This window comes from Taurulus bubalis, assembly GCF_910589615.1.
Source record: "Taurulus bubalis genome assembly, chromosome: 2".
Taxonomy (NCBI): Eukaryota; Metazoa; Chordata; class Actinopteri; order Perciformes; family Cottidae; genus Taurulus; species Taurulus bubalis.
In genome coordinates this window covers 16,651,809-16,679,086 of record NC_136590.1, presented here as the reverse complement: position 1 = coordinate 16,679,086, position 27,278 = coordinate 16,651,809, and the positions used below count along the sequence as shown (strand labels likewise).

Here is a 27,278-nt window from a genome sequence, read left to right as displayed (position 1 = left end):
TGAGAGGAAGATAGTGGTTTCAGCCTTCATCTGAATAACCTCTTGATGCCTTTAGTCGGCAGGGACTGGGAAGGGAAAAAAAACAGTAATAAATACAAAAACACATCCGGTTTCTTATCAGTCGTAATGATCACCATGTTGAGGTTTCGGTTAATTAAATCCACAGAGTGCCGAAACCGTTCTGGGGTTCTTGTGAGCTGCCACGTTACTGAATACAAGCCAAGGATCATTTACAGTCTAATATCAGTTTGACATTTTTCCAGTAACAGACTGTTACTTTAATTTTCTTCAATACAGTTACATTTCTGTTGAGGTAAAAGTAACACAAAAGTGACACGTTATACTCCAAAAAAGGAGCCTGAAAACCCAGGACAGACAAGGACCATGTTTAACCTGTGCTTGAATTAAAGGAAGTCTATGGAAAAAGCACGCAGGAAACCACATTATGTTTGACCTTGTGAAGAAGTTGAGGGCTGATCGGGAGGGCAGCTTAGGAAGTGATGGCGTCAGGGAAGGAGAGGGGGTGTTAACTGTATTCGCACATAGCATTAAAGCATAGTCTTTCTGTATATTAGGAAGCGTCAACCTTTTGTAACATTGTCATCATGTACCGTACTTGGCTGAAAGAACATGGATACCAAACTGACCCCTCAATGCTCCAGTTAGATAATAGATACAAGGTACACTATGTTAGTTTCATTTACTGTTATGTTGGATCCACTTGCACTCACACTGGCCAATGCACTTATGTGACTTACTACAGTTCCAATAATGCCTTTCAACAATGCCCAGAAAACAGCTGTGTCAACAAGGCGCTGCTTTCAAAACTGTAAACCAGATAAAATAATGTAGCTGCTGTTCCTTGTAGACACCGCAGTAACTCATCAAGGCCACTGGGGGCAAACAGGTTTATCACAAGTAAATACACTAATCAACTTGTGTTTCCTTTGGATCCATATGGTCATTGCAAATGCACCTATACTAAAAAAAAAAAAAAATGGACCCGGAGATGCAGCAAACAGCAGTATTTGCCTGTTCAAGGTGGAGTGTAAATAACATCGGGGCTGGTTGAATGAATGACAATGGTTGAATACAGCTGATAATTGCCATGTTATGCAACACAATCCTCAAGCAAGTGTGTGACCAGCTGGCTGAGCTCCAGAGTGAAGTGGCTTTCACGCTCCACAGACCGGTTTGAACGGCTGCAAAAACAACGGCAGCGCCTCAGCTGTCAAAGCTTGGCGTGTTCAATGTTTGTTTTCACAACAGACTTCGATTTCTAGCGTTTGACTTTGAGACATGGTGGCGAACAGTACCTTCAAGGACGCAATGGACTGACAAATGACAGTATTAGAATGATCAGCTTCTATCGTTGCATCATCAACATTAGGCTGCACTTAGACTGAACTGATCGACGGACAACATTTAACTCTTTGAGGTATAGAGTCACATTTCTTCAGTCCAAATTGATGGAACAGACATTAACAGCATCTACATTCTTCTTCCACAATCCTGACCGCACTGTTTTCCCCCTGAAAATCCTCCTCCTCCACATGTCCGCTCCTCGTTCCCCCACCTCACTGCAGCGCCTTCATCCTGTTGAGGGCGGAGCCTGCCTGGAACCATTCGATCTGTCCCTCGTTAAAGCTGTGGATCAGTTCCAAGGTGTCCTCGCTGCCGTCGCTGTGCTTCAGGACTGCGGAAAGAGGCTGGGGAGAACGACAGGTTCTCATTACAGACGGCATCCGTGAACAGCTGGAGAAAAGTTACCGCAGGCAGGCCATTTTTGCAGCTGCCATGCCTGCCCTCTTACCTTTCCTGGAGTAAAGGTTTTTAGTCCTCTGATGGAGATTGTGTCATCGGGGCAGATCTTGTCGTAGTCTGATGGGTTGCTAAAGGTCAGTGGCAGCACACCCTGCTTCTTCAAGTTCGTTTCTGAGGATGGGTGGGAGACATGTTTGTTAATTGAATAATGACTGGTGAAGTGCAAGATTTCACACAGTCCTAACTTCAGAAATTAAAAACTTGACATAAATATAGGAAAATAATAAAAATAACTGGCCAGTGTCCGATTAGGCCATCTAAGACTTCATCACATATTGAATCTTAAGAGTCTTTAGCAGGTGTTGTGCAGTACCATGAATTCTGGCGAAGCTCTTGACAATGATGGCTCTTCCTCCCAGGTGCCTGGGCTCCAGGGCGGCATGCTCTCTGCTGGAGCCCTCACCGTAGTTGTCATCTCCGACCACAACCCAGGACACACCGTTGGCCTGCAACCAACAGGAATGAAAAGGCTTTAAGCCGGCTTAATACTTGGTGCAAAGGGTTAACGGGAGTCCCGCTGTAGGTTTTGATGTTCACCACTAGAACACTAGACGCATACAATCAGGCTGTATCTGGATTATTTTTTTTCCCCACAGCAACTGTGGTCTTTCAATTACTTTGTAAACTGTTGGTTCAAACATCATATTATGTTTACAACGATGACGAGAATGAGCAAACAGCATCAAATCCTCACATTCCCTCATGGTTGAAGTTTGCTATTTTTCTGTTGATCTTCAAACTGATTAATCAACTAATAGCTGAAGCTCTACATGCATCTAGACTGAACTTAAACATACCTGTTGGATTATTAACTGCCACTGATTTATCAGTTTATAAAACCATACTTTAGCCCAGGGGTGGGCAATTAATTTTCCCAAGGGGCCACATGAGAAATTTGGACCGTTGTGGAGGGCCAAACCAATTCTGAACTTAATTCAATTAACTAAATATTAATGTTATTACTTTATTAAAAAAAACTGTAAATTATATGGTTTTGAGCAGCTAGTGGTAAGAATACATGTTACAATAAGGCTATGAAAATAAGTAAAAAATGTAATGTAGTTTTTTTAAGATTTGTTTAAACCTTACCTTAAATTTGTATGTTAAAGACCAGCAATGTATTAACTCTAAACAAAAGCAATCAGTGCTTTTGATGTTTTCCAGTTCAGTTGTTCTTACTCAGTGAGAAAAGTCCAGTCTGTGTTGGCTTGAACAAGAGCATGAAGTCTGGTTGAATGAGGTGGAGATGTGACAGCTGACAGGTATCAGTGAGAGAGGATCTGATCTGTTGAACTTCATCACTAGAATGTTTGTTCTCATGTAGGTAGATCCAAAGAGAACCAACATCTTCTGAGCATCTTTCCTCATGTGAGGAACGTTCTCCTCTTTGAGAGAAGAGTGAAGATCCTGACTTAAAGTGCTCTGCTATAGTGGATCAGACCGCAGGTCAGATCCGCGGCGGCTTTGCACGATTAATTTTCAATCTGGAGGCGGAGACTGCGGCGCGAGGCTCCTTGGGAGGCGGGGGTCTCGCCGCAGCTCCCGCTGCTCGCTGAGGACAGAAACTGCAGAACAATACGCTTTCACTTCAGTCTCCAAGTCTGCAACACTGCCCGTCGGCAACACTGCCCGTCGTGAGACTGCGTAAACGTGCGCATACACATAAATAAATAAATCGCCTTCAAAGTAAAAGCAGTGCCGTTTGTATTGCATTCATGGAGTGCGCCATATTTATTCATTTTTGATTGACCTCACGCGGGCCAGACTGGGAGAGCCGTAAGATGCCCAGGTCTGCTTTAGCCCCTTTACTATTCTTTAACGAGGCTAATCACACCCACTGTGAGCTACTGCTACCAAAGTTAAAACATTTCATGTCCAATGGTCCATTTTACATTAACAATGCAGCTTGCATGTAAAGACACAATGCTAGCAAAGTTTGAAAAAAAAATACCATTAGCCAGTATTTAGCTTCTTTTATTATTATTGTCCAAATCTCTCAATATTGCCCGATACACATTTAAAGCCATCGCCACTTCCAGGTGCTTGGGAACCCTGGGATGTGATTTTTAATTTTTTTTTAGCACAAATAAATAGTAGAAGGAAAAAGAGAAGAGTTTGATGGAGGCCCACTCCAAGTCTGTGAATCCAAATGTAAAACCAATACAATGCTAAGAGCAACTTTGGCCCAGTGATCCAGTACCTGTGCCCTTACCGCTCTGGAGTCCTCACCTTGTAGTGCCGGGCCACATCAGGGACTCCTCCGTACTCCCCTGTCAGGTAGTTCTTGAGCTTGTTGATGGCATCATTCTCACTGTTGACTGCACCGATCAGCATGTTGTTGGAGATGTTATCCAGGTGACCGCGGAACTTCAGCCAAGGTCCAGCAGCGCTGATGTGGTCTGTGGTGCACTTGCCCTTCACCTGTGGCGACAGAAAAGGGAACGTTTAAAAAAAACTTGTCAACACAGCTGCAGTGAGAAGGTTTAAAGACCAACTGCTACAGGGGTCGGTGCCATTTCAAAAGACCTGACCTTGATTAGGACCTTCATGTCCTCGAGATCACTTCCACTCCATTTGTCAAAGGGCTCGAGCAGCTGTAGCCGGTTGCTCTCAGGGCTGACGTCCACCCTGAGGCTTGAGCCGTCAGGGGGCGGGTGCTGGTACGTGTCCTGGCCTGGGTCAAAGTCCTTGGCAGGCAGTTCATCCCCATAGGGGGGGTCCAGCTTGAACTTCTCACCGTTGGCGGCTGTAAGGTAATCCGTCTCTGGGTTGAAGTTTAACGTGCCGGCGATTGCCATGGCAGTGACAATCTGAGGGAGAAGAGAGGGAAAGGATCTTAGTGTTTAAATGCAAGTTGTGTGTACATTAACTAGCCAAGTGTTTATTTAGTGAGCGTTTACCTCAGGGGAGGTAACAAAGGCATGTGTTGCAGGGTTAGCATCATTCCTGGCAGTGAAATTCCTGTTAAAGGATGTGACGATTGTGTTCTTCTCTCCCTTTTTCACATCCTGCCTACACACACACACACACACACACACACACACACACAATTATTTCAAAGAAAAGTGGAATTTAACTCTCTGGACACTAAGTCCTGTTATAAACGCTCACCTGTTCCACTGTCCAATGCATGGTCCACATGCATTGGCCAGGACCACCCCTCCTACATCACCAAGGATCTTTGACTAAAGGAAGACAAACACATTTTAACTCTCCTCAAGACACCCGGGAATATATCATCAATTTAGGGGAGGCGCCAATCGCTGCTTTCTTTGGGCTCAAACACTCACATATCCATCTCTCTCGATAGTGGCACGAATCTGCTCAGAGCCAGGGGTGACTGTGAACTGAGCTTTGCAGGTCAGGCCTTTATCGAAAGCCTGCTTGGCCACAGAGGCAGCGCGGCCCATGTCCTCGTAGCTGGAGTTGGTACAGCTGCCGATCAGACCTAAAAAGGGGGAAGGAGTCAGATTAGATGTCAGAGAGCATCTTGCTGAAAAATGTTTCCATGCACAGTCTGACATGCAGCAGGGTTTACAGCAGGCGTAAGATCAAGGCTGTGCAGCCCGTTCACCCAATGCAAATTCTTACCAACTTTAACCTCCAGCGGCCAGCCGTTCTTCTCAGCAACAGCACCTATTTCAGACACTGGGTGAGCCAGGTCAGGTGTGAAGGGCCCGTTGATGTGAGGCTTCAGCTAGAAATTTTTTAACACAACGTTGACATTAGCAAGTCATTCTCACATAAACCTCTTTCTGTAATTGAAGCCGTTAAGTGAACCTCTCACTTGTGCATACATTTTGCAGCAATGTCAGTTGTGTTTAATTGTAAAAAGGTGCAATGTGTATTTGAAGATGGAGAAAACAATTCTGACAACGTTCTGATAGATCACATTCTTCCAACTTTGGTAACGGACACCCAAGGAGTCATATTTGCACCAGTCCCACCCGGACCGGGATCTTAGATCACACAACTTCCCTGACTTTACAGAACTAAGTGAAAGATCTCCATCCAAGTGTTCATACCATTTTCATTTATTCTGACCAGAGTGAAATAATAAAACAGTCTGGTTTCTAGCGGGCTATAAAAATACTTTGGTGATTAATGAGCAAACCTGAATATTGGTTTGCATTACAGAGAAGATTTCTTTTTTTTTTTAGGTTTCCCATCACTCTCTACATGCATTTCCTGATGCTCTACACTTTGAAGTACCAACGAAGGCTCAAATGAAAAAAGTGCAGACCTCGTCCAGATTGAGCTCGATGAGCTGGTCGTACTCGCAGCCTTCATCTGGTACCAGCAAGTCTGAGAATTTGTCAGCCAGGGCAGCGATCTCTGGGAAGAAACAAGAGTGTTGAGACACTAACAAGACACCAAGCTTTCATTTATGCCAGGCAGGTATTCCATGAAGATATAGGCATTGACCTACACAGTTTAGAATTGCAGTACAGATATTGCTTGATGACTTTTATCCTCCTTTCTTTTGTTTATTTCATTTAATTTCTTTATCGGTGCAAATCTAAATGTGAATATCTATAACTTTGTTCTTTTTCTGGGATTAAATTCTTCCGGATTCATTTTGTGCAGTTTTGCTTTCTCCGACAGTTGGCGTAGGACAGATGGAACAAATAGTTTGATGATGGATAATATCGCATGACCAAAAGCCTAAACATACCTCCACGTCCCGTCTTCTCCAGGTACGTCTTCATGCGGTGGTTGTAGGGAAACACTGAGGTCGTGGCTCCAATCTCTGCTCCCATGTTGCAAATGGTGGCCATACCTGCATACATTAAAACAAATGCACTTTTGAGCCAAACAGCTGTGAGGAAAAACCTTAATATATCAGCTTGAAAAAAAGATGTCTTTTTTTTGTTTGGTTTTTAACTGACCAGTGCAGGAAATGGAGTCAACTCCGGGCCCGTGGTATTCTACAATGGCTCCAGTGCCACCCTTCACCGTCAGGATGCCAGCCACCTTCAAGATGACATCCTTAGGAGACGTCCAGCCTGAGAGGGTACCGGTCAACTTCACACCAATCACCTTTAAGGAAGAGAATGGTGAATTCATTGTGGCAAGAAAGTTCAGAGGTAGAAAGAAACACAACTACGGTTGAGATAGAAAAATACAGGAAAAGTGTCACTGTAAACAAAAGTCAAACGACGACACAGTCAGCAAAATGTGTGCAAGATATTGTATTCCGCAAACCTCGGGGCACTTGAGCTCCCAGGCGATTCCTGCCATGACATCTACAGCGTCCGCTCCTCCAACACCAATGCAGATGGAACCAAGCCCACCTCCGTTTGGTGTGTGGGAATCTGTGCCAATAAGCATCACTCCAGGGTAGGCGTAATTCTCTAGGATGATCTGTTTTTGAGCAAAATCTGAACGTTAACATGCTAAAATTAAGAGCAGCTTGTCATTTCCAGGCACTGCATCCAAACTTCAGCAGTGATACCTGATGGATGATTCCAGAGCCTGGTTTCCAGAAGCCAACTCCATATTTGGCCCCAGCACTGGACAGGAAGTTATAGACCTCATGGTTGACCTCCTAGGATGAGAACCATGACAAAAATGCACGTCAACAAGTGATCCCTTTTGAGACATTAGTATAATTACGGTAAACAAATAAGATCCCTCACCTTTGCCCTGGCCAGATCCGTCACCCCTCCGGTCTTGGCCTCGATCAAATGGTCACAGTGAATAGTGGAGGGCACAGCCACCTTCGGCAGGCCGCTGCTGATGAACTGGAGCATCGCCATCTGGGCTGTGGCGTCCTGCATGGCCACGCGGTCGGGACGCAGCCGCAGGTAAGTGCGACCGCGAGCGATCTCCTGGTTGTGGGGGTCGTCGAGGTGGCCGTACACGATCTTCTCCGACAGGGTGAGTGGTCGGTTGAGCCTGGATAGAAAAATGTAAATAACTTTTTATTTGTAGTAGGATGCTGGAACATAAGATGAAGATTCAGCAAGGAACAGGTCAGACGATGAGAATACAGCTACAACATAAAAACAAAGAAAAAAAAAATGTACTATAGAAGAAGAAAAAAGTGATAAGACAAACTGAAGGTCAGGCTGACCGGCAACATTTTGTAAAGGCAACAAATATGATGGAAAATGGTGGTAAAAAACAAACACTCACACAGATAAGGAAGCGTTTGGGAGAAAGTGTGACGTGAGCCATATCAAACAGAGTAGATTTGAAGAACGCTGACCTTTTTCGCACAATGTCAATATTGGATTGGAGCCTCTCATAGTTGACGAAGGAACTGGGCTCAAAGCGGCTCATGGACACGTTGGCTTTGGCTCTGTAGGCTGCGGATACATGCAGGCGCCGTGCACCATGACCCAGAGCCAGCTGGAGACGACAAGAACCAAAACATACAAGTGATCAGAGAACTGCAGACAAAAACAGACACACTGCTGTAACTTGTGCACCGTTTCCCCATTTACAGGATGTATTTAAACAATCAGATCAACCCTCACCCGAAAAGACTTTTGTATAGGTTTGTATCAATTTCACTTTCTTCTTTTAAAAAACCTTCTTGAAATAGAGCCGATTGAGCAGAAAGAAAAAAATAGTGTGCCTAGAATCATATTGATATGGAAAAAATGACTTAAATGACTTTGAATGCAACGCTGTTGTCCAGTCTTCTCTCAAGTGTCAGATATCAGGGTGATACCAGGTGAACATGGCGGGAGCAGTGGATGTCTATTGACAGTGTATGACTGATTTAACTGTCCAGAGTAACGGCCTGCAGGAAGAAACTGTTCAAGGTTAAATAACCTTGAACATCTTACATAATGAAGTTATCAAAGAAGACACACAAGAGAACAAACTGGCAAAGGTCTGTGTGTAACACATATGTTGTTGCTCCACTGTGGGCATGCTGGGAGATCACCTTGTGGTTAACCTTGCTGTTAAACCCCAACCTCCACTTCTAGACATGACCTAGCGATGTTCATTTAAGGACTGACAACATCGGCAATGAGTGTCTGGTAAACGGAGACTAGCTGTGTATTTTAATCCAGTGCCAAACTAGTTGTCTCTGCCTGGATGAGTCCAGTGCAGTCAGGACACGATGACCTGACCAATGAACCTGCGACCGTTTCACCGCTTATTTATCCTCAGCAACCGCTCTGAGAACTTTAAAATGTCAGTTTGACATTACAATAAACCTATTAAATGCAACATAGTAATTGACATCCTTCATTGTTTTTTAAATTTGGTAGAATAAACACACTTTCGTCTCTTACCTGGAGCCGGGCGACAGTGAGACAGTAGGTTGCCATTTTGTTCACTGACAAAGATGTGTCGGACGGTGGTGACGTCACGGCCTTTTAAACCGCGGTCTCGCAAGTCCTTAAAGGACAAATATTTACGATTGTTTTACTTTTATCTATATTGCTGAATACATTTAATATAAACTTAGATTTATCCTTCTCCATTTTATGTTTGTTTTTTACATTTGACAAAGACATATTATACATATATAAAATGAAATGTCTCCCTCCGTTGTTACTTTATGATTGACCTTTATAAAGGATGAGGACAATTTTGTATTACTATATAAAGTGATAATTCCTACACAGCCACAGCATTTATAACAATAAATTACTATAAGTTTTTTTTTATTCAAACACAAAAAGAGGAATATGGGGCATATCGTTTCCTTTTTGCTTTATTTTGGAGACGCCGCCAGGTGGCGGTAACGCGACTCCTCGTCCGAAGTTTACAGGTTAAAAGTCACTGCTGAACCCAGTCTGCACCGTTTACTGCAATATCTGAAAGAAACAGGATTGAATGCAAGTGTTTAGGGCACCGAATAGATATACCTCCCTTTTTATTTATTTATTTGTATTTAATTTTAGTTTTTGTAAAGGGATAGATAACTCTGGTCCACGCTCCAATGCAGTAGGTGGCGATAATGCACCTTTTGTTGGATGCCATCTGCCATAAAACCTAAGAAGAAGAAGAAGTCTGCAGCGTTCTCCTTACGTTAGCCGACAATGGCTAAACATCACCCAGATTTGATCTTTTGCAGGAAACAAGCCGGTGTTGGTATGCCTAGCCCTATTTACGTTCACGTGTTTGTCAACACTGTTGTTATTATTTTGATTATTTATCCTCCGCCGGGTGTCTGTGTTTTACGTTTTGCGCGAACTCACGTTAGCTGCCATGCTAACGGGGAGAGCATGGATTCATTGAACGAATGTTAGCCTTGGTGTTAGCTTAGAAACGTCCACACGGTTAACAACGTGAGTAGTGTTATAGTTTCACGGGACGTGACTTCTGTGTATTTATTAATGGGTTTTGCTCTCACTGTGAGGAAGTTATAGGCTATTAACTCTAATGTATAAAAGCGATATGAATCAACTGTTAGCCAGCCGGACGTTACTTGCTGTGGCTCTGAATGCTTTTGTTTTTGTTCCTCAGCTATCGGGAGACTTTGCGAGAAATGTAAGTGTTTCCTTCTGTGATTAATACTACAAATTGAGCCTTATGTGTTTTCCTTTGAGTATGTAATTATTAAAGTCTGCTGTCTTATGAATTGTTCCTCTCTTTTGCATATGTAACAGTTACGTTAGCCCTGTACAATTAATGGCATATATTTGTCATACTAGTCTTTTGTATTAATATACTTCCACTGTGTTATTGAACCTTTGCATTCTTACAAGCATCTGATTACAAATCAGTTTAAAGTTGTGCAACAGGGATTGATAGCCAATTTCATGGTAATAATATTTCAAGTTAAGATACAAAGTGTGCACACGGTATCAGAATCAGCTTTATTGGCCATGTGTGTGTGCACATACATCGAATTTGACTGCGGTTACACATTGCTCTCGTCCTACTTTATATATATATATATATATATATATATATATATATATATATATATATATATAAACAAGAGAAATATTAAAGACAACAGAGTAGAACACAGAAACTAAGCATCAGCATTAACATCCCATTATAGTGTACTTTGTTACCTGTCTGCCAGAGAAGCAAGCTGTTCAAAGATATATCCTGTAGTTGTGGATGGTTTCAACAAGGACTTATTAATTTTTTATAGATTATTCATCAAGTATTTGAAAATAATCAATCGGTAATGAAAAAGTATGTGGCTGCTGTAAATTGACACATTGTGTGTGACATTATGGTCAGATAAAGATGTCTCCCACAACACAACTTTTTAGAATTTTTTTAGCAAACTAATTTATCCCCAACATTGTTTTTAAGTTAATGATATACCCATTTTCTCAATAAATTCTCTCATCTGTCTTGTCCCGGTTCTCAGGTGATGGAAAATGTGTCATCTGTGACTCCTACGTGAGGCCGTGCACGCTGGTGCGCATCTGTGACGAGTGTAACTACGGCTCCTATCAGGGACGTTGTGTCATCTGCGGAGGGCCAGGAGTGTCTGATGCTTACTACTGTAAAGAGTGCACCATCCAGGAGAAAGATGTGAGTGGCCTGCAGCCCACTTCCCTGTATTATCCATCACTGAAACAAGACTGTATAATGATTTAACCAGTTTGTGTACAAATATTTTGTCTGGCTTCTTTGAGATGAAAATATCACGTAAACAGGCCTTTTCTGTTTCCCTTTACAGCGAGATGGCTGTCCTAAGATTGTGAATTTGGGCAGCTCTAAAACGGATCTTTTCTATGAAAGGAAGAAGTATGGCTTCAAGAAGAGGTGAAGACGCCACGGCCCGATTCTTGTTTTAGTTTTTCAGCTTTTGCAGATTTTCTTTAAAACCTGAAGAAACATTTTTTGACTTGTCAATAAAACTCTGTTTTGTATTTCTCTCTTGTTCCTGTTTTGAATGTTGAAATACTCAAAATATATATAATATTCATGACAAGGCTTGTAGCATCAAATAGATAACTGAATTATTTATTTATTGATTTATTTATATTGCTTTGCATTTCCTCATTGCTAACAAACCAACAAACACTTTATAGATGAATTATTAAGCTTCTAAAATTCTTAGTTTTTTAAATTATGTTGACAAACATACGATAACACATTTTGGCACAGCTGTGGATTAAATATAGGAAACGAGTGGAGACTTAATGTCACTTGAATAAGTACGATGGTATCAATTTATTCAGGGATGCTGAGTGAGCTTGTTTAACATACTGAGCAGCATCATACTTTATACAGCTTCTTTATACACTGTCTCCATGAACTCCCTCCACCAGATGGCAATGTTTCAGTTTTTCCCATCTTTGGCTCACTTGAACAGAACCATCTGATTCTGTTTCAGATTTATGAAATTAAACAAATGACAGAGTGAAGACAGGATTTAGTTATTGATATGAAAAGTCAAATGCCTGGGAAAAAAAAATCACGAACAGAAAACATGAATAGGAGGGGGGGAAGCAGCTTGCCATTTGAGCGCAACTGTTTTCCACCGCTCGTTTCCCTTTGCAATAATCCCAAAACAAATGTATTAACACCAACTCAATTCAGAAGACTATGGGTACAGAATACAATTGCTGTGGACATATTCAATTACAATCAGAAAGTAGATTGGCTCAACTGATTCCAGCTAAAACTCGAGCAAAACACAGTACCTCTTCAGTTTATATTGGACTTCACTGTGGACCTGAGCTATGATTTATTTAGATCAGTCTTCTATGAATTGCTCACTGCGAGAACCTAAAGAAACATCTCCATAAGAAAATAACTTAACACTTCCACACTTTCTCAGCAAGTCTTTATTTATACATACTGTGTATACAAGACACAAAAGGTAGCCATACTTTAAATGCAAGGAAGTTTCTTCACAAGAAATACAAAGACAGAACCAGGAAGTTACACTCCCCTGAAGGTTAATCAATTGGCTTGTTCAAGATAGAAGGCAGATGCAATGGTTATTAAAGCAGAAAGCGTAACAAAAAAATTGCACTTATGAAGAATGTGACGTATTTAAACATTGATGCAGGAAGTAAAATTAATTCGACAAATGTGACCGTCAAAAAAAGTTTTACTCTACAAGATTGCCCTTTGTCTGTTATTTTTAACAAAAAAAGCATGATGTACTAAAATATAAAGATGTCTTTACTTCAGGGTGTAATGTAAAAAATACCATAATATTTAATTTATTTATGGCAGAAAGCGCAGCAACAGAAGAGCAAAATAGCTTTCTGTTTTGGTCAGAATATGAGAATAAAATCTGTTGAGTCACAATTTGAACTAAGGAGGTAATTAGCGTTACATAATAAGTCCCCCTGTAAACATACAATACAGTATTACTGCTGGCAACAGACACTGCCAGCGTACGCACCTCAGACAGAAAGAAAAAGCAAAGCAGCTCACACCAAAATAAGAAAAGTTAGGTTATAAAGACTGATAAATGTGTCCTACAACACAAACTAAAAACTGTTGATACAATCTAAATGCACTTTCCCCCCAAATAAAACGTTTTTGAGAACCTAGTTGTTATCATTTCAAGCAACCCATTGTAAACAATAGGAAACCGTTGAGCGCTGTGTGATGTTTTTAGGCTTAACGGGTCAAACATTTTCCCTCCAGCTGCCCGTAATAAGGCACTAAACAAAGTCCTGTTAGCGTCAGATAGCTCGCCTTAAACGCTCACTTTCATACATTATCAATGCAAATGTCCGCTCATTGGGGGCAGATGAATTTACTGGAAATCTATCCAAAACTTAGTTTTTCAAAAACTTGACTTGCACTATGAGTTTTTAACTGTCCAATTTAACTGAAAGCAATGTAACATGTTGGAAGGGGAGGGGGAGGGGGGGAGTCTAATAAGTATAATCTTAGGCTACAACTATTTACAGTACATGCATCAGTGGATTTCACACACAACACGTATGAAAGGTTACTGACGTGAATGGATGAGTCAGCGTTGACAACAAGCAGGCGTCCTACTCTGTGACAAAAACGGCACAAGAGCGACAGTGAGAGCCAGGTTTGTGTGTCTCTGAGCTTCTGGTAAGGAGTGAAGAGAAGAGTGAACATTGCACTCCTTTTTGCAACGCCAATGTAATCACCTTAAATTATTGGAAATGTTGCAGTTAAAAAGTGTTTTGTGGGCAAAGAAAATCCTAGCTCTTCATATAATCTGCTATATAATATACATTTGAAAAAAAATGTCCAGGCAGGTTTCAGAATTCATTCAAATGTGGAAAGAATTAAAAGCAACCTGCAAATCCCTGTTTCTACCATACCTTAATTACTATTCTAAACTATTGCAATTGCTACCCAAGTATCATCTATAATTTACTAAATGAAAAAGCAACAGTTTCTCCAAAATAAACACCACAAATGATCTCTCTCGGCCAAAGGCATACAAAACATGATAAAAGGTACACTTCAAAGTTGTGCGCTGAAGAAGCACTTGAATATCCTCTCACACTTTCATTCACATGGATAATAAATCCAATTCTCCAAAAAAAACCTCCAGAAATGAAAAATAGATGTCAGGTCTTTACATGCCATTGCATCTCCATGGCAACGCCAGTAAAAACCCTCCTCTTCTTCATCTGATCGATTCTAGTGTTTGCACGTATCCACTCCGTTGGGTTGATTGATTTATTCATTCCAAAAATAAATCAACTGCTTTCTACTGGTCTTCTTCTAGCACCGCACTTGAAAGAGAACAAGGATGACAGGAGGGGGGGGGGGAGCATTAAACATTATTCACACAGTCACATGGTTTGTACCTGATAGATAACCACTCAAACAGAAGTTATCTGTCTGTTCACATCTCGTATACCTCCTTTCTCAAACTAATGCTCACTCTGACCCAGCTCTGGTCAGAGGGTCTTCTTTTTGGGTTTGACTGCCAACTCAGAGTTAACCCACGTGACTGTACTAGTTTGAAAAGGGTATCGCCCCGCCCGTCTTCCGTTTCCCCTGTGGCTAACTCCAGCCGAACACAACAGTCACACACCGTCATCTCAACACTACAAAGGATTTGCCATCTGCTTTATGAGAACAGTGCCCAAAGAAGGTTTTGAATCCGACGAGGGGCTGATACCGTCTTTTAAGATGTATATTAAAAATTGTGCATTTGTTTTCCATGTTCCCTTACAGTGGTCCAAATCTGTCTTCATAGCGACCCGCTGTGTTCTTGTAGCGGCCGCACTCCTTCCGCAGCTCGCCGACTTCTGTCCGCAGTGCCGCGTTCTCGCGCTCCAGGAAAGCCGCTCTGACGGTGATCTGGTTCTCCTTTAACCTGCGGGCATCACGGGACCGTTTGGCAGCCACGTTGTTCTTATTCCTCCTGTTCCAGTACCGGTCATCCTGGAGAGTTTGGGGAGGAGAAGAAAGAAGCAACAGGTTGGACTGAGTTAAAGAAAGAAAACACCAGACCCCACGATGCCTTCTGAGCTCAGTGACAGCTTTGTGTATCCGATTGTCAACACGTCAGCCCAAATCTGACCACTAAAAAAGTGCGTAATATGATTCTCAGCCAGGCTCCTCTGTGTGTGAACAAAACCTGTGTTCTTGGGCAGACTGGGAAGGAAGGAAAACAAACATCAACTTAAAAATTGTCAAAACTGCTGAGTCACTGTGAGCTGCTTCACTGTGACATGACCATTGCTACGATGTCTATTGCTCTCGTACCAGTTGTGTATTTAGAGGCCAATAAAATGGTTGAATTCCATTTAATTAAATACACATTATTTAATGAAATCCAATTGCCAAGATGTTTTTTAGCACGGCTTAAAACACAGTCACTGTGTAGGGACAAACGTTAAAGCATTAAGTAGAGACCTGCCTGCCGCTATGCAATTAATCTTTAAAAACAAAAATTCAACTTTCCTGAAAGAGGACATGAATGCTTGTGATTCGTTCCAAACCGAACCAAAAAGTAAACACATGTGTGAGGGTAAATTGCCAAGAGTTTGGGGGGAAAAGAAGAAAGTGTCATCAGACGTGGAAATATTTAAGAGAGCGTTTTGTGAAGACAAGGAAGAAGTGTTGACTTCCTGTTCCTTCGGCTGTGCACGTGTTGAACGCAACCCACAAGCACACTCCAGCAAGTAGTATAATCACAACCACTAATCTGTGGTGTCCCCGCTGCAGGTCAAATGGGGAATATATATGAACCTTTAGAAGTTAGCTCACCGTCATGTAATATAATTAATATAAACTTAAGTCTAATGAAAAACTAACCAATCTATTGGCGTTTTCCATAAACCAAGCTATGCACAAAGAAGCATACCTTCTTTTCCTCAGGCACGTACACTTTCTTGGCCTTCTTGATCATCGGCTGTGGCTTGAGCTCATCTTCAGAGAACTTGTGCTTGCGGGGATTAAACAGCTCGCCTCCAGGCACACTGGACAGGACCAGGTCGGTGGGATCTGGCTCATAGTTGATATCGACCTCAATCTCATCGGGGTCAATGGGCTCGGGGGTCGCTCTGTCACTTTCAGTGGTCACCTCTGAGCAGACAGAAGAGGAGCACAATAACTGAATTATATTGCATGACTGCCAATTAAAATGAAGGGCACCATGAAAGCATGCATTCATTTAAAAAACATTTTAAATATACAATGTATTTCCACCATAACAGACAAACATTCCAACATGTACCAACTGCTAATAGTCCTGTAGTAAACTGTACTATTTTTGCTATGCAAATCACTCCAATTCCACCCCAAATCAAGTAATCCGAATATCTGGTGTTATGCCTTGTAAAACACATAATTGGCAGGATTTTAGTGACAACCCGCATCCCTCTCTGATCCACCAACCTCCACCACTCACCTGCAGTAACGTCGCAGATGATATCTGACTCACTCTTGGTGATGATCACCACTTCGCCCTCACACTTGTCCAATTCCTGAATGGGTAGCAGGCCCAGTGGGGACATGCTGGCTGGCTTGGCAACCGTCACCTGTGCCTTTAGTTTCTGCGTCTTCACGGAGTCTCCTTCTGGGCTGCTCTTTAGGTCCACGCCGGGCAAGGTGGGGATGCCATTCTCCGTGAGGAACTCCTCAAGGTCCATGTACTCCAGGTGGAAGTTTTCGCCATCGTAAGGAATGGTTTTCTCCCAGATAGCAGGGGTCAGGGCGGCCGACGGACCCATATCGCTACCTCCTCCGCCAAGGTCAACATTATCTCCCAGACCCAGCTTTTCCTTGTCGGTGTCTGAAACACATGAAAGAATGCACATTTTGATGAAAGAAAGTCAATACAGAACGGTCCCTCGGGCACCAAACCCAACCACCAATTTTTTGTTTTCACATTTCGACAGTAGGGACTAGTCGGAACTTTCCACAACTGCTACGCGTGGCAAATGCAATTCTTAACGGCAATCTACTACAAAACAACCCAACTTTTGCTGAGTCTCATCAGTTGGTCTGAATATCAGAGTTGCGTTGTTGATCACATTCAGAGTCATGGTTCTTATTATTTATCGAAAACTTTCGTGTCCTCCTCACAGCTCAGAGGAGTCCTCATTGTGACCCATGTACAGTGTATGTTGTACAACAATGGAAACCCTGAGAAAAGGCAAATTGAAGGAATACGGAAATGGTTCTGCTCAACACAGCTGGGACTCTTCTACCATTGCCACAGTGAAAACAGTAGACAGATTAGAGCATTAACGTTGCCGAATGTTTGTGTAACTACGGCAACTGACCCCTTATTTTTAGCACAAGCTGTGACATGTCAGGCACTCCGCTTGATACATTTTTAACTTGCATTTTTCGACAAATACATGTGGAAATGCTACTTGAAATACCCAGAGACGAGCGTTTAAATACAGGGAGGTGTCTAGAAAAGCCTCGCAGGTGAGGAGAGCCCGACGCCAGGCAGACAAGTCCACACAGAACCGACCCATCAAAGCAGAAGCATCGCGGCCAGATGAACAATGACAGCAGCGACAAATACTTGTACTTCGAATAACGTTGTAATCCATCCATGGCGCCTGACGGCAGAAGTAGACTGTTTATTACTGTATCAAATGCCTCATAATAGACTCACGAGGAGCGCTGTGGTCATTGCGTGTACAGGCCGTGGAATGGAACACAACCTAAACGCTCTTTGAAGCTGGTCTGCTACATTGTTGCGTTGCTTCTACGTTTCCATGTCTTCGCTGTTTGTTCGGCTGAGCTCGTGTGTGTCTGAGCTCCTTCCTCACTCACCGTCGTCGCCGTCCAGAAGGTTCGGTGGGGGCATTTCCATGATCTTCTTCAAAACCACGGGGAATGAACTCGGGGCCCCCGCCGCCGTTTCCAGTGTGATGATAATTCTGTCTCCTGACATTTTCCTCCTGGGTTTGTTACCCGCGAAGTATATGACGGAAAAAAGAAACAAGGCAAACAACTGTCCTTTTGCTCGACAACACCAGCTATTCAGCCGGTTTCACCGCCGTCTCAAGGTGATTCAAAACGTGTTCAAGTCTGACAACGATGGTCGTTGCAGCCTCAGCAGGTCTTGTCTCTGGTTCACAGCCTCTTCCTTCGGAAAATTAGGTCGTTTGGTGTTCGCAACAAACCGCACTTGCTCCACGGAAACGTCCACACAGCCTTGTGTTGATAGGCGGGCCGGGCCCTCGTCCTATGAATATTAATTAGAATAATAAAAAGGGGGCGTGGAGTATAGCGAGGAGCCAATAGCAGTTAATACGGCGCAACTGGCTGAGATCTCATTGGTTGACCGAGTTATATATCGATGTAACACGGAATACATTAACAGAAAAACGTGTCACGAGACGAAAACGACGACGTCGTAGGTCTTGTTATCAATTTTTGTATTAAACTATGTTACGTTTGAAAGGCGTTAACAACTTCCAGTATGATTAGTGAAGAGTTACTCAATGTCACACCATCTTCAGAAATACATTTAAATATATTTAATGCATGTTCCCACTGTAATCATGCAACCTCGTTCACACAAAACATCGCCCAAGGAGCTTATGCAATCTATGGCCACATGTTGCTGCCGCATACGTTGTCCCCTCCCCTCACATGCAGAAACGTGCAGCTGGTGTCCTCACATATCTGCAGGCTCTGTCCAATAGTGTCTGCACTCACGTGCAGATAGGAAGAGCGACGGAGCAATGAAAAAGTAGCCCTACATGCGCCACACCTTGAGGTTTAAGTTATGGCCTTATGGGTGCATTGCTGCAGCTTAGCAGACATCTCAAGGGCAAAGATTAGAACAGAAAGTGCAGAACTCGATCAGTCTTTAAAACAACCTCCATTTTTTTATTTTATCAACGGGAATATATATGTTTTTTAAACAGGATGTACGTTCACTTGGTTTTCAAAGAACATTTTGTTCTAATTATAATGCATCCCGTTTTCTTTGACAAATAAGTATATTTAAAAGCATGGTGCAATGAGGCATTGTCCATGTGTTTCTTTGTCATTAAATGGATTGTTCCGTCCATTTCTATGCCTACATCTGTATCATTTACTGAAAAAGGCAACTCGGCACACCATCATGCTCACTGGGGTTTTAGTGGTGGTGGGAGGGGGTGTTTATCTGTCCAATGTCGCTTGTATCTCACAGCTTCTAAGTCGTCAAGGTCAGTTTGCTTCAGCACATACGCTAAGTGAATGTTTATATCACCAGAAGCACCTCTGGCATTACACAAAAACAAAAAAGCTATTTCTAAACATGTCACATAAATAGCATACATGAAATTTGAGCTCTGCATTGAACTCTTCCTATAAGCATGAGGAGCAGTGGCCTGTGGTAAAGCGCAACTTGGGGCACAGTGTCTCGCTCAAGGACACGTCCACATTACACAAACTTCTACAGGAATATGCATGCATTATATGTCAAAATACCCTGACTTGACCTTAAGAACTTGCCATTAAACCGACTGATATCACAGACTTGCTTCTTCTTTTTTGTTGCCAGAGATCTCCTTTGGTTGAGGCAACAAGCATACTTGGTTATAGGTTTTGGAAAAGGTCAGGGTTTGGGTTCAAAATATCACTTTCTGGGAGAAAGCCCTAAAAGGCAAACTTACAATCATTAAATGTGATCATATGACATTTAAGGTATATCCGTGTGTGACTGGACACACTCAGTCCACAATGCCATTCCCCTGTCTCGCAAAGTTAATAAAAAGTTAATACATTTTCTGAAAACAGGAGCTATCATCATCCCAGCATTACTGTGCCACTTTGCACAAATGGACTATGCTGTGAAGCCATGAATTCATTGGGGACTTTGCAGCATATTTTGCTATTTGACACCTTTATTCAGTGTGTATAGGCGTTGATTAGATAAATCCTTGTTCATTATTACACAGTTTAAATGCACGGATTATGTAATGTGATAAGGCAATGTGTTGCACTCATATGTTGAGTTATTTTCCTCAGATGCACAACATAATCTAAAAATAAATAAGCCACGATTTTGAAGCCTACATAGCAAATGTTATAGCAACAGCGCACCTGCAATATAATGGCACTACTGGACTTAATCAAACTAAACATGAACCAGAGAAGGCAAACAGGGCCATCTAGTGATTAAATCATGAATCTACAAAGCCCCCAGACCCATCAAGCTCACACACTCTCTCTCTCACAACTCACACTCTCACACACACACACACACACACACACACACACACACACACACACACACACACACGCCAGCAACATCAAAAAGAATAGGAGGAAGAATAGGACCCACTGTCCTCTTATTTCATAAATACATCCGGGAAATCACTCAACAAACGTGTGCTTCTGATAAAGTTTTGATCCAGCTGGTGTTGCGTTTCACTATGCAGACCAACTATGTACTGTATGTGGACGTGGACAATTTTTTCTTAAAACTGACATTTGTCTCCCATTAGGTATTTCAGGGTAATAATGGTTGACTTTCGCAACTTTAATACAGTTATCTAGACGAGCTTGGGGTGACAATCTAAAAAACAAACATAAAATGATCACGCAAGTAAGACACTGTTCATATCACTTAGCTACAGCAGCCTTAAATACTGTTGATATATAGGTTACGGTCAATAAAGACACTATTTCAAATAGGATATATAACAAAATTGTGATCGCCAAAATCACACACTAAACTGCAACTACATGCATTGTTTCAGTGAAATAGGTCTTTCGGTCGGAGCTGTGAGGCAACACTTAACAAGCACCGTTGTTTGTGTCTTCATTTGTTATGAATCCCTGTCAGCCTGTGGACGCGAACTAAAGCCAGGACCTGCAGTCCTTCAGTTGACACACATTCACACCCAGCTCAGCTACGAGGATTACGCAACAAGCACGCAGTCGTTTGCAGACATTTCAGTTTTGCTGCATGAAACATGAAAACAAAACTTCAACAAAACACAGCTACGTGTTTGATTTGACAGTCACTTACCATATTCGTCAAAGTTCGGGACAGTAAACGGAAGCTCAAGAAGAGTCCTGAAAATCTCCGGGATCTCTGTATCCGACGTCATGCTTGTTTTTTCTTTAGATTAAGCTGGTCAGCAAAGAAGCTATGTTACGATCAAGTGAAATGAGGTTGACTGAGGCTCACGCAGGCCTGACAGCTCCCATGAAATGGTGGAACTACTCAAACCTTTCCAGGTCATACATTATGAACTCTGAAATAAAGTTACTTAACGCAGGCCGCCCACTCGGCTCCCCCGCAGCCAATCAGCAGCGCGCTTCCCCCCAACAAAAGACGGTGAGAGCGCTGATTGGTCAGTAAGTGGGTTAAGCGCAGTGGTGACAACCAATCGTGAGCCTTGTCTGGATTGCCTAAGGTAAAAAAAGATCAAACAGAACATGTAGACCCTGAACATAGCAGACTGTTATGTATTAATAAATCACAGAATACTACATTAGCATATAGACAGAAACTGTAGCTCCTCCCAATTCGTCTGTGTACAAAAAGAAACTGTACTGACCGTGGGTGAGAATTATTACACATATTTTATTAAAGTCATAGGCTATAGGAAAACATAACATATATACACTACAAGATGCTTAAGTTCCTTAAATGTCACAGTGCACCATGGGCATTTTGGTATAGGCTGTATAATACACGTGTATATGAAGATAACACACGTGCACGTACAGCAGTTCTTTTGTCTTGGGGCAGGGAGAGCACAGGTGAATTAATAATGGCTCATTTCCAATTGCGCGTACCTGAAAGACGAGTCAGATAGTACACTGACACACCTGCGAGGATTATGCTGTTTGATAACTTGATAAATCATGTACTCTGAGGAAAAACAATATGCACAAATTACAATACATTTTAGTGGGTAGTCTCAGACCGAGGACTGTTTCATAGGTCACAGTGTAGTTAGTACACGTGCAACACTATAGAACTGTGGTAGACGGAAGGAAAAGAAAACTGACCTCCTGGTCGACAGTGACACTGTCGGACTAGTTTGAATTAAACAATAACACAAATCATTCCTGTGAAGTTCAATACAGTTTGTGTGGAGAACTCTGTCGGAGAGGAAGTAGCCATCACTATTGTTACATTGCATTATATTTAGGTGTTATTTTAATAATAGGAACTTTACATACAAGAGTGTAATATTGATTCCCTATCCAGCACCGCATCATTTTCATGTTTATATGCATACAATTCATTGGGTGGCCTGAAGAATGATAAAACATGATGCAGTGCCATATACATTTAGCACTGTATTCTAGCACTGACATGCTGGAAAACTTTCTGAAGGCTGTTGCTCCCACCACATGAAACTGGTAATCTCTTTTATTTTTTACCCCTGCCCCTTAGACAGCCTGGTTTCAACACTGTTTGTGTACTTCTGAAGAAGCTGACTGGGCCCGACCACAACCAGATGACACCTTATCGCCCAACTGGCTGTCTCTCCTTGACTCTCTGTATCCAAAATCCTGGAGAAAGTCTGGCAGCTGTTAGAGCAGCATTTTTATGTCCATGGTTTTGAAATGAGATGTGAAATATGTGTTAATTTTATTCTTTGTGACTTGACCCTCAAACCAACCCTTTATAGTTCATTAGTTAATCATTTATTACAATTTGACAAAGTTGTGAATCGAGTGATCTTCAATAAATGGAAAAATACATATTTTCTAAAACAGTGTTTATTAAATGCTTTCAAGAGATTTGGTCCACTTATGAGATCATGAACTTCCAACCAGGGAGGAGAAAAGAGAAAACAAAGTCAAGATGATAAAACATAAAACAAAATGTAAAAATACAGTACAAAAAGAGGCCTTGTTTTTCCACTTCTTACAACCCTGGTTTCATCATCAGAGTCGTTGAAAACAATTCAAGGAACCAATATTTTCAAACGGATTCAAAAACGATAAATTAAGATTTTTTTTGTGTGGCTGTGTGCTTGTGTGTTGGTGCTGGGAAACAGGTGACCAACTTTGTCAGAGGGCAGGACTATTACCAAAAGTAACTGTCTGCATGCTAAGGCCCACACACGGGGAATAATCACTTTATTATAGTAGACCGAACGGCAGTGAAAGGGCCCGTGTGTGCTGTAGCCACTGTAAATATCATATAGTTGTGAGTACTATGAAGTCTACTGTTATGTGTACGCACAAAGTAGCAGAACCCTGCCTCCCCTTTAGTTTGTGCCATGCCTGCCTTCAACAACACACAAACAGAACATGCAACACAGGTTCCGCCGCGAAATTCAGGGACATCATTAGTGCCTTTCTCCAACAATGGAAGAGGAGCCGCCCCCCTAAATGCTCTGCTTTTTTTTCTCCTTCACTAAAACCCTTTACTCCAACATGTCTTTATAGGCAAGAAGTCAAACCTGAAAGGACTGTTTTGCTTGTCCACTAGGCACAGGTCCAATACATATAATAGATGCCAGCAGTAGTCCTTATTTAATGAAGCCAATTATGCATTTAAAATAAAATTCCACCATGTGGTTGATTAACCAAAGACATCTTTTTCAGACAAAATTAATATTAACCAAGTTTTAGCAAGTGTTATCTTTCCATCCAGCTGCTTTGCAAATATCCTGAATGGACCACTCCTGACTGACCAAGAGCATTTGAGTGAGAGGCCCTCTCCTAACAACCACAGAACCCTCACACAGCCACAGAAAAAAAAAGCTCCACCATCTCTTATCTAAATTACCGTATAAGGGTGTCTAAGTATTATAATAGGTATCAGGTATCATATACTGTATATAGTAAGCAGGAATATAAAATAGGGGTATGTATCATTTTATAGGTGTAGTATATTGAATAAGGCGCTACACGGGAGTATATAGGCTACTATGTATGCTTTTGTTTCCATATCCGTCTTTGCTTGGTGAATCAATTTAGACAAAAGCGCACAGCACAGGCAGTGAGCAGCGAGCTCCGTTGGTAGGATCAACACTGAGGACGCCGCGAAGGGGAAACAGTTAAACCGTATTTATATACTGTAAACTTGAGTCATCAAATATCCTTTTTTTTTGGCCAGTGCCCAAATAATCCTAAGGCTTTACAAACAGAGCTCAGACAACATTAATATATAGCAGGTCTACTGTACTGTGTGAAATGTCTTCTACTACCGACAACCCACAGGTAAGCTGATAACCGACGTCACCACCTGTAGGATTAAACCTCAAACGCCTCACATTAAAGATCAGAAGCTGGACGTTTCCTGCTCACTGCCTCCCAGTCAGAGCTGTGCCCTGCTGCATACAGACGCATATTTACTGTTAATTATTATATTCATACATGGATACATATATAAAGAGAGTTATACATTGCAATAAACATACATATATCAATAGCATATAGAGAAGAAATAGAAATAGTCAATAGATAGCGATCATTATCATCATCATCATCATATTATTCATCATAATACTAGGAGTAGTAGTAATATGATCCCTCAAAGAAGTTAATACCTTGGCTGTTCCAGACAAGGGCTCATTATCAAAAAGTGTCCAGCAAAACTAAATGTCTAAATTCTGACTGGGCATTACGTTAGCTTGCAAGAGCTGGATAATTAAGACACTGCAGGCTGTGGCGTCAAAACCATGTCTCTATCTTCTATTTATACACCGACTGCAGACAAATGGAATATCACAAAAAAACACTCTTACATTGGTTTAATGGTCTTTTCTACAGTTAAAGTATCCTGTCTTCACACTTTTTGAACGTTCTGCTCCAGTTGACGTTAATGTTCTACTCAAGTGTAATGTCAGTATTAAGGGAATTGAAACCATTTGTTATTTTCGTTTGTCACTCTGGACAGGAAAATTAGATGAACGCTTGAAATATAAAGTGCAGCTTTTGACCCACACATTGCAGAACAGGAACACTGCCACATTCTGTAGATCCAGTTAAGCTGACTGAAAAAAAAAACTTGGGCCACTCGACTGCTTCTCCTCTGCTCCGTGTAAAGATTTACCAAAAAAACAAGCCCTATCTGGAACAACCCACACAGAAGGAAAAATGACAAAATAAAAAGAATCATATAAAACAAAAACCACTATAGTCATCTAGTTCAGCGATACATGTCATATAGCAATACCTCAATAACAAGAAGTTTTATATGTAATCAATACAGGTTTTCAGGTTATATATTTAATAAGCTTAACCGCTAAGTTATCAATTATTATTAGTAGTATACCATTATTTGTAAATACGTATAATATGTGCGTATATGTATCTGAATATAGACATATCTCCAACGTGTCGCCGTCCACATTAAAGGCTAGAATAAGATGGCAACAGATATCCTGCCTCTCTCTCTCTGTGTGTGTGTGTGTGTGTGTGTGTGTGCGTGTGTGTGTGCGCGTGTTGTTGTTGATGATAGGCACAACATGTGGTGAGAATAGTTTCCCATAATGAAAAGGTTAATATTAGGAGCTATGAATAGCTATCAGGAGCATAACAAATGGATGCATATGAGGAACACTGGTTTCCATCTGAAGGTTGATGGGGTACAACCGTTTTTCTTCCTGTTAAATAATGACCCCAATTCAACTGAAGAAGTGGCAACATGCCCTTACTTTCAAATTATCTTAAATATTCTCACAATCAATTTAATAATCATTCTTTTCGATCCTTAAATTATCTTTTTTCCCCCTTTATTAACTATTACAATACTTTATTTTAACAACTGAAGTCTTCAGGAGTATTTTGAGTATGCTTCAGTCCAAGCGAGGTCATTATTTCTTAATGGGCATCTGCGGTCTGAACTGAACTAGTGCTGAGAGCAGCTCGAGCCAGGACTGTACGTGTGCTGCAGTCACTTCTCTCTCGTCCTCCTACACCTACTTTACATCTCTGTCGGCTGCCAGTACACGATGGTGAAAACCCCCTTGGTTGCTTTGGCAACAATTGCTTTGAGCCATTAGCCATGTGTCTATCAGCCACAGGTGGCTAGTTAATTAACACCCACCTCCCTTTTGTGGACCTGAGATGGCCGCTATTCAGTTATGCTTTGATTCACCTGGAGACCGGCTGCCTCCCACTACAAGGTCATTATGTGATGAGTGTGTGTCTGTGCTCGTCCCATCCAGGGAAAGTTGGTTTGATTACATAACCAGCTATTAAGAGGCCATCATACATCTATAGAGGGGAGGGAGGGCTGTCATGTTACACAAGTTTGTTTTGGGGCATGAAAGTATACTTGCATACATTCCACAACAACATTTTAAATGACTAATTTCATAGTTTTAAAGGCCCATGCAGACATTACATTCATAGCGTTCTACCAATATGGCAGACAATATAACAAGGAATTGAAACTCCCCTTGGAAAAAATATTACTCAAAATCAGTAATCTCCAGAAAGCTATTTTGACCCTCTCGTAATACTCCCATCAAGGAAGGAGAGTGGGATTTGGGTAGCTTATCAGTGTGTCCACTTAGAATCTATTTTTACAATTCTTCATAGTTTTTTAAGTTTCTGTTGCCGTTGACAGCATTGTGGGCTTAGCACTTCAAAGCAAAAATGTTTTGTTTAACTTTGAGCTCAATTCAGTTTTGAATTATCACTAAGCTAAATGTAAGGGCTGCGACCAGCGCACCCACCCAAGAATTGTTTCAGTGCTGCAAGGCGGACACAGATACTAGTCAAAATAGCACTAGGGAATACTAGTTTATTATTTTTAGTCAGAGTAAAACTAGGTGTCTGTGGAATTTCTGCAGTATAATCTGCTGGGGGGGAACTAAAGGTGCAGAGTGTGAACTGAAGCGTCATACTAATAAGAAAAGTCCTTTATTTTCCCTCACAAAGCTTTCTCAAGCGGTGCCTGTGATTTGAGAGTCATGTGCTGTGTGGAAGTGTTTGTATGCGCGAGTGTTTGTATGCGCGAGTGTGTGTGTGTGTGTGTGTGTGTGTGTGTGTGTAGCTCAACCATTTAGTTGCGTGTCCATCTTCTCCAACATTGCTGGCTAGATGTTATAGGAGGTCAGAATGGCAAGACGCAGACTATTTAGTTGCAGCTGGTGTGGCCGGCCCGTCTCTCCGTCTCCGTCTGCAGCTCAGCGGCAATCAACTGCCTCTAGTCGACACAGCAACTC

General features: G+C 41.8%; 3 protein-coding genes across 4 annotated transcripts; 1 reads left to right on the top strand and 2 right to left on the bottom strand.

Moving 5' to 3' along the window:
- Positions 1-1,570: 1,570 nt before the first annotated feature.
- aco2 (aconitase 2, mitochondrial) lies at positions 1,571-9,149 on the bottom strand (the record flags this gene model as incomplete). Of its 2 annotated transcripts, none has more annotated exons than XM_079236468.1 (17): positions 1,571-1,709; positions 1,814-1,935; positions 2,138-2,270; positions 4,054-4,245; positions 4,356-4,634; positions 4,725-4,836; positions 4,936-5,009; positions 5,115-5,272; positions 5,416-5,521; positions 6,068-6,159; positions 6,500-6,604; positions 6,714-6,864; positions 7,030-7,188; positions 7,280-7,372; positions 7,464-7,722; positions 8,036-8,178; positions 9,078-9,149. In XM_079236468.1, 17 exons carry the CDS (start codon positions 9,111-9,113, stop codon positions 1,578-1,580), a joined length of 2,346 nt encoding a protein of 781 aa, XP_079092594.1. In that variant the 3' UTR covers positions 1,571-1,577. The 2 variants fall into 2 exon arrangements, with proteins under 2 accessions (XP_079092594.1, XP_079092593.1); XM_079236467.1 differs by having other exon boundaries at positions 9,063-9,113.
- Positions 9,150-9,781: 632 nt separating this feature from the next.
- On the top strand, positions 9,782-11,630 carry phf5a (PHD finger protein 5A). Its single transcript, XM_079237181.1, has 4 exons — positions 9,782-9,882; positions 10,258-10,281; positions 11,123-11,289; positions 11,438-11,630. Exons 1-4 carry the CDS (start codon positions 9,831-9,833, stop codon positions 11,525-11,527), a joined length of 333 nt encoding a protein of 110 aa, XP_079093307.1. The 5' UTR covers positions 9,782-9,830; the 3' UTR covers positions 11,528-11,630.
- Positions 11,631-12,539: 909 nt separating this feature from the next.
- tefa (TEF transcription factor, PAR bZIP family member a) lies at positions 12,540-18,079 on the bottom strand (the record flags this gene model as incomplete). Its single annotated transcript, XM_079233546.1, has 5 exons — positions 12,540-14,447; positions 14,894-15,105; positions 16,031-16,251; positions 16,577-16,960; positions 17,959-18,079. The coding sequence occupies 5 exons, from the start codon at positions 18,077-18,079 to the stop codon at positions 14,423-14,425; spliced, it is 963 nt and encodes a 320-aa protein (XP_079089672.1). The 3' UTR covers positions 12,540-14,422.
- Positions 18,080-27,278: the final 9,199 nt, after the last annotated feature.

Excerpts from the sequence above, each read along its gene's own strand:
- phf5a (XM_079237181.1), top strand. The coding sequence starts at position 9,831 with ATGGCTAAACATCACCCAGATTTGATCTTTTGCAGGAAACAAGCCGGT. Across the intron at positions 9,883-10,257 it reads CAGGAAACAAGCCGGTGTTG|CTATCGGGAGACTTTGCGAG; the intron begins GTATGCCTAGCC and ends TTTGTTCCTCAG. Across the intron at positions 11,290-11,437 it reads GCACCATCCAGGAGAAAGAT|CGAGATGGCTGTCCTAAGAT; the intron begins GTGAGTGGCCTG and ends TTCCCTTTACAG.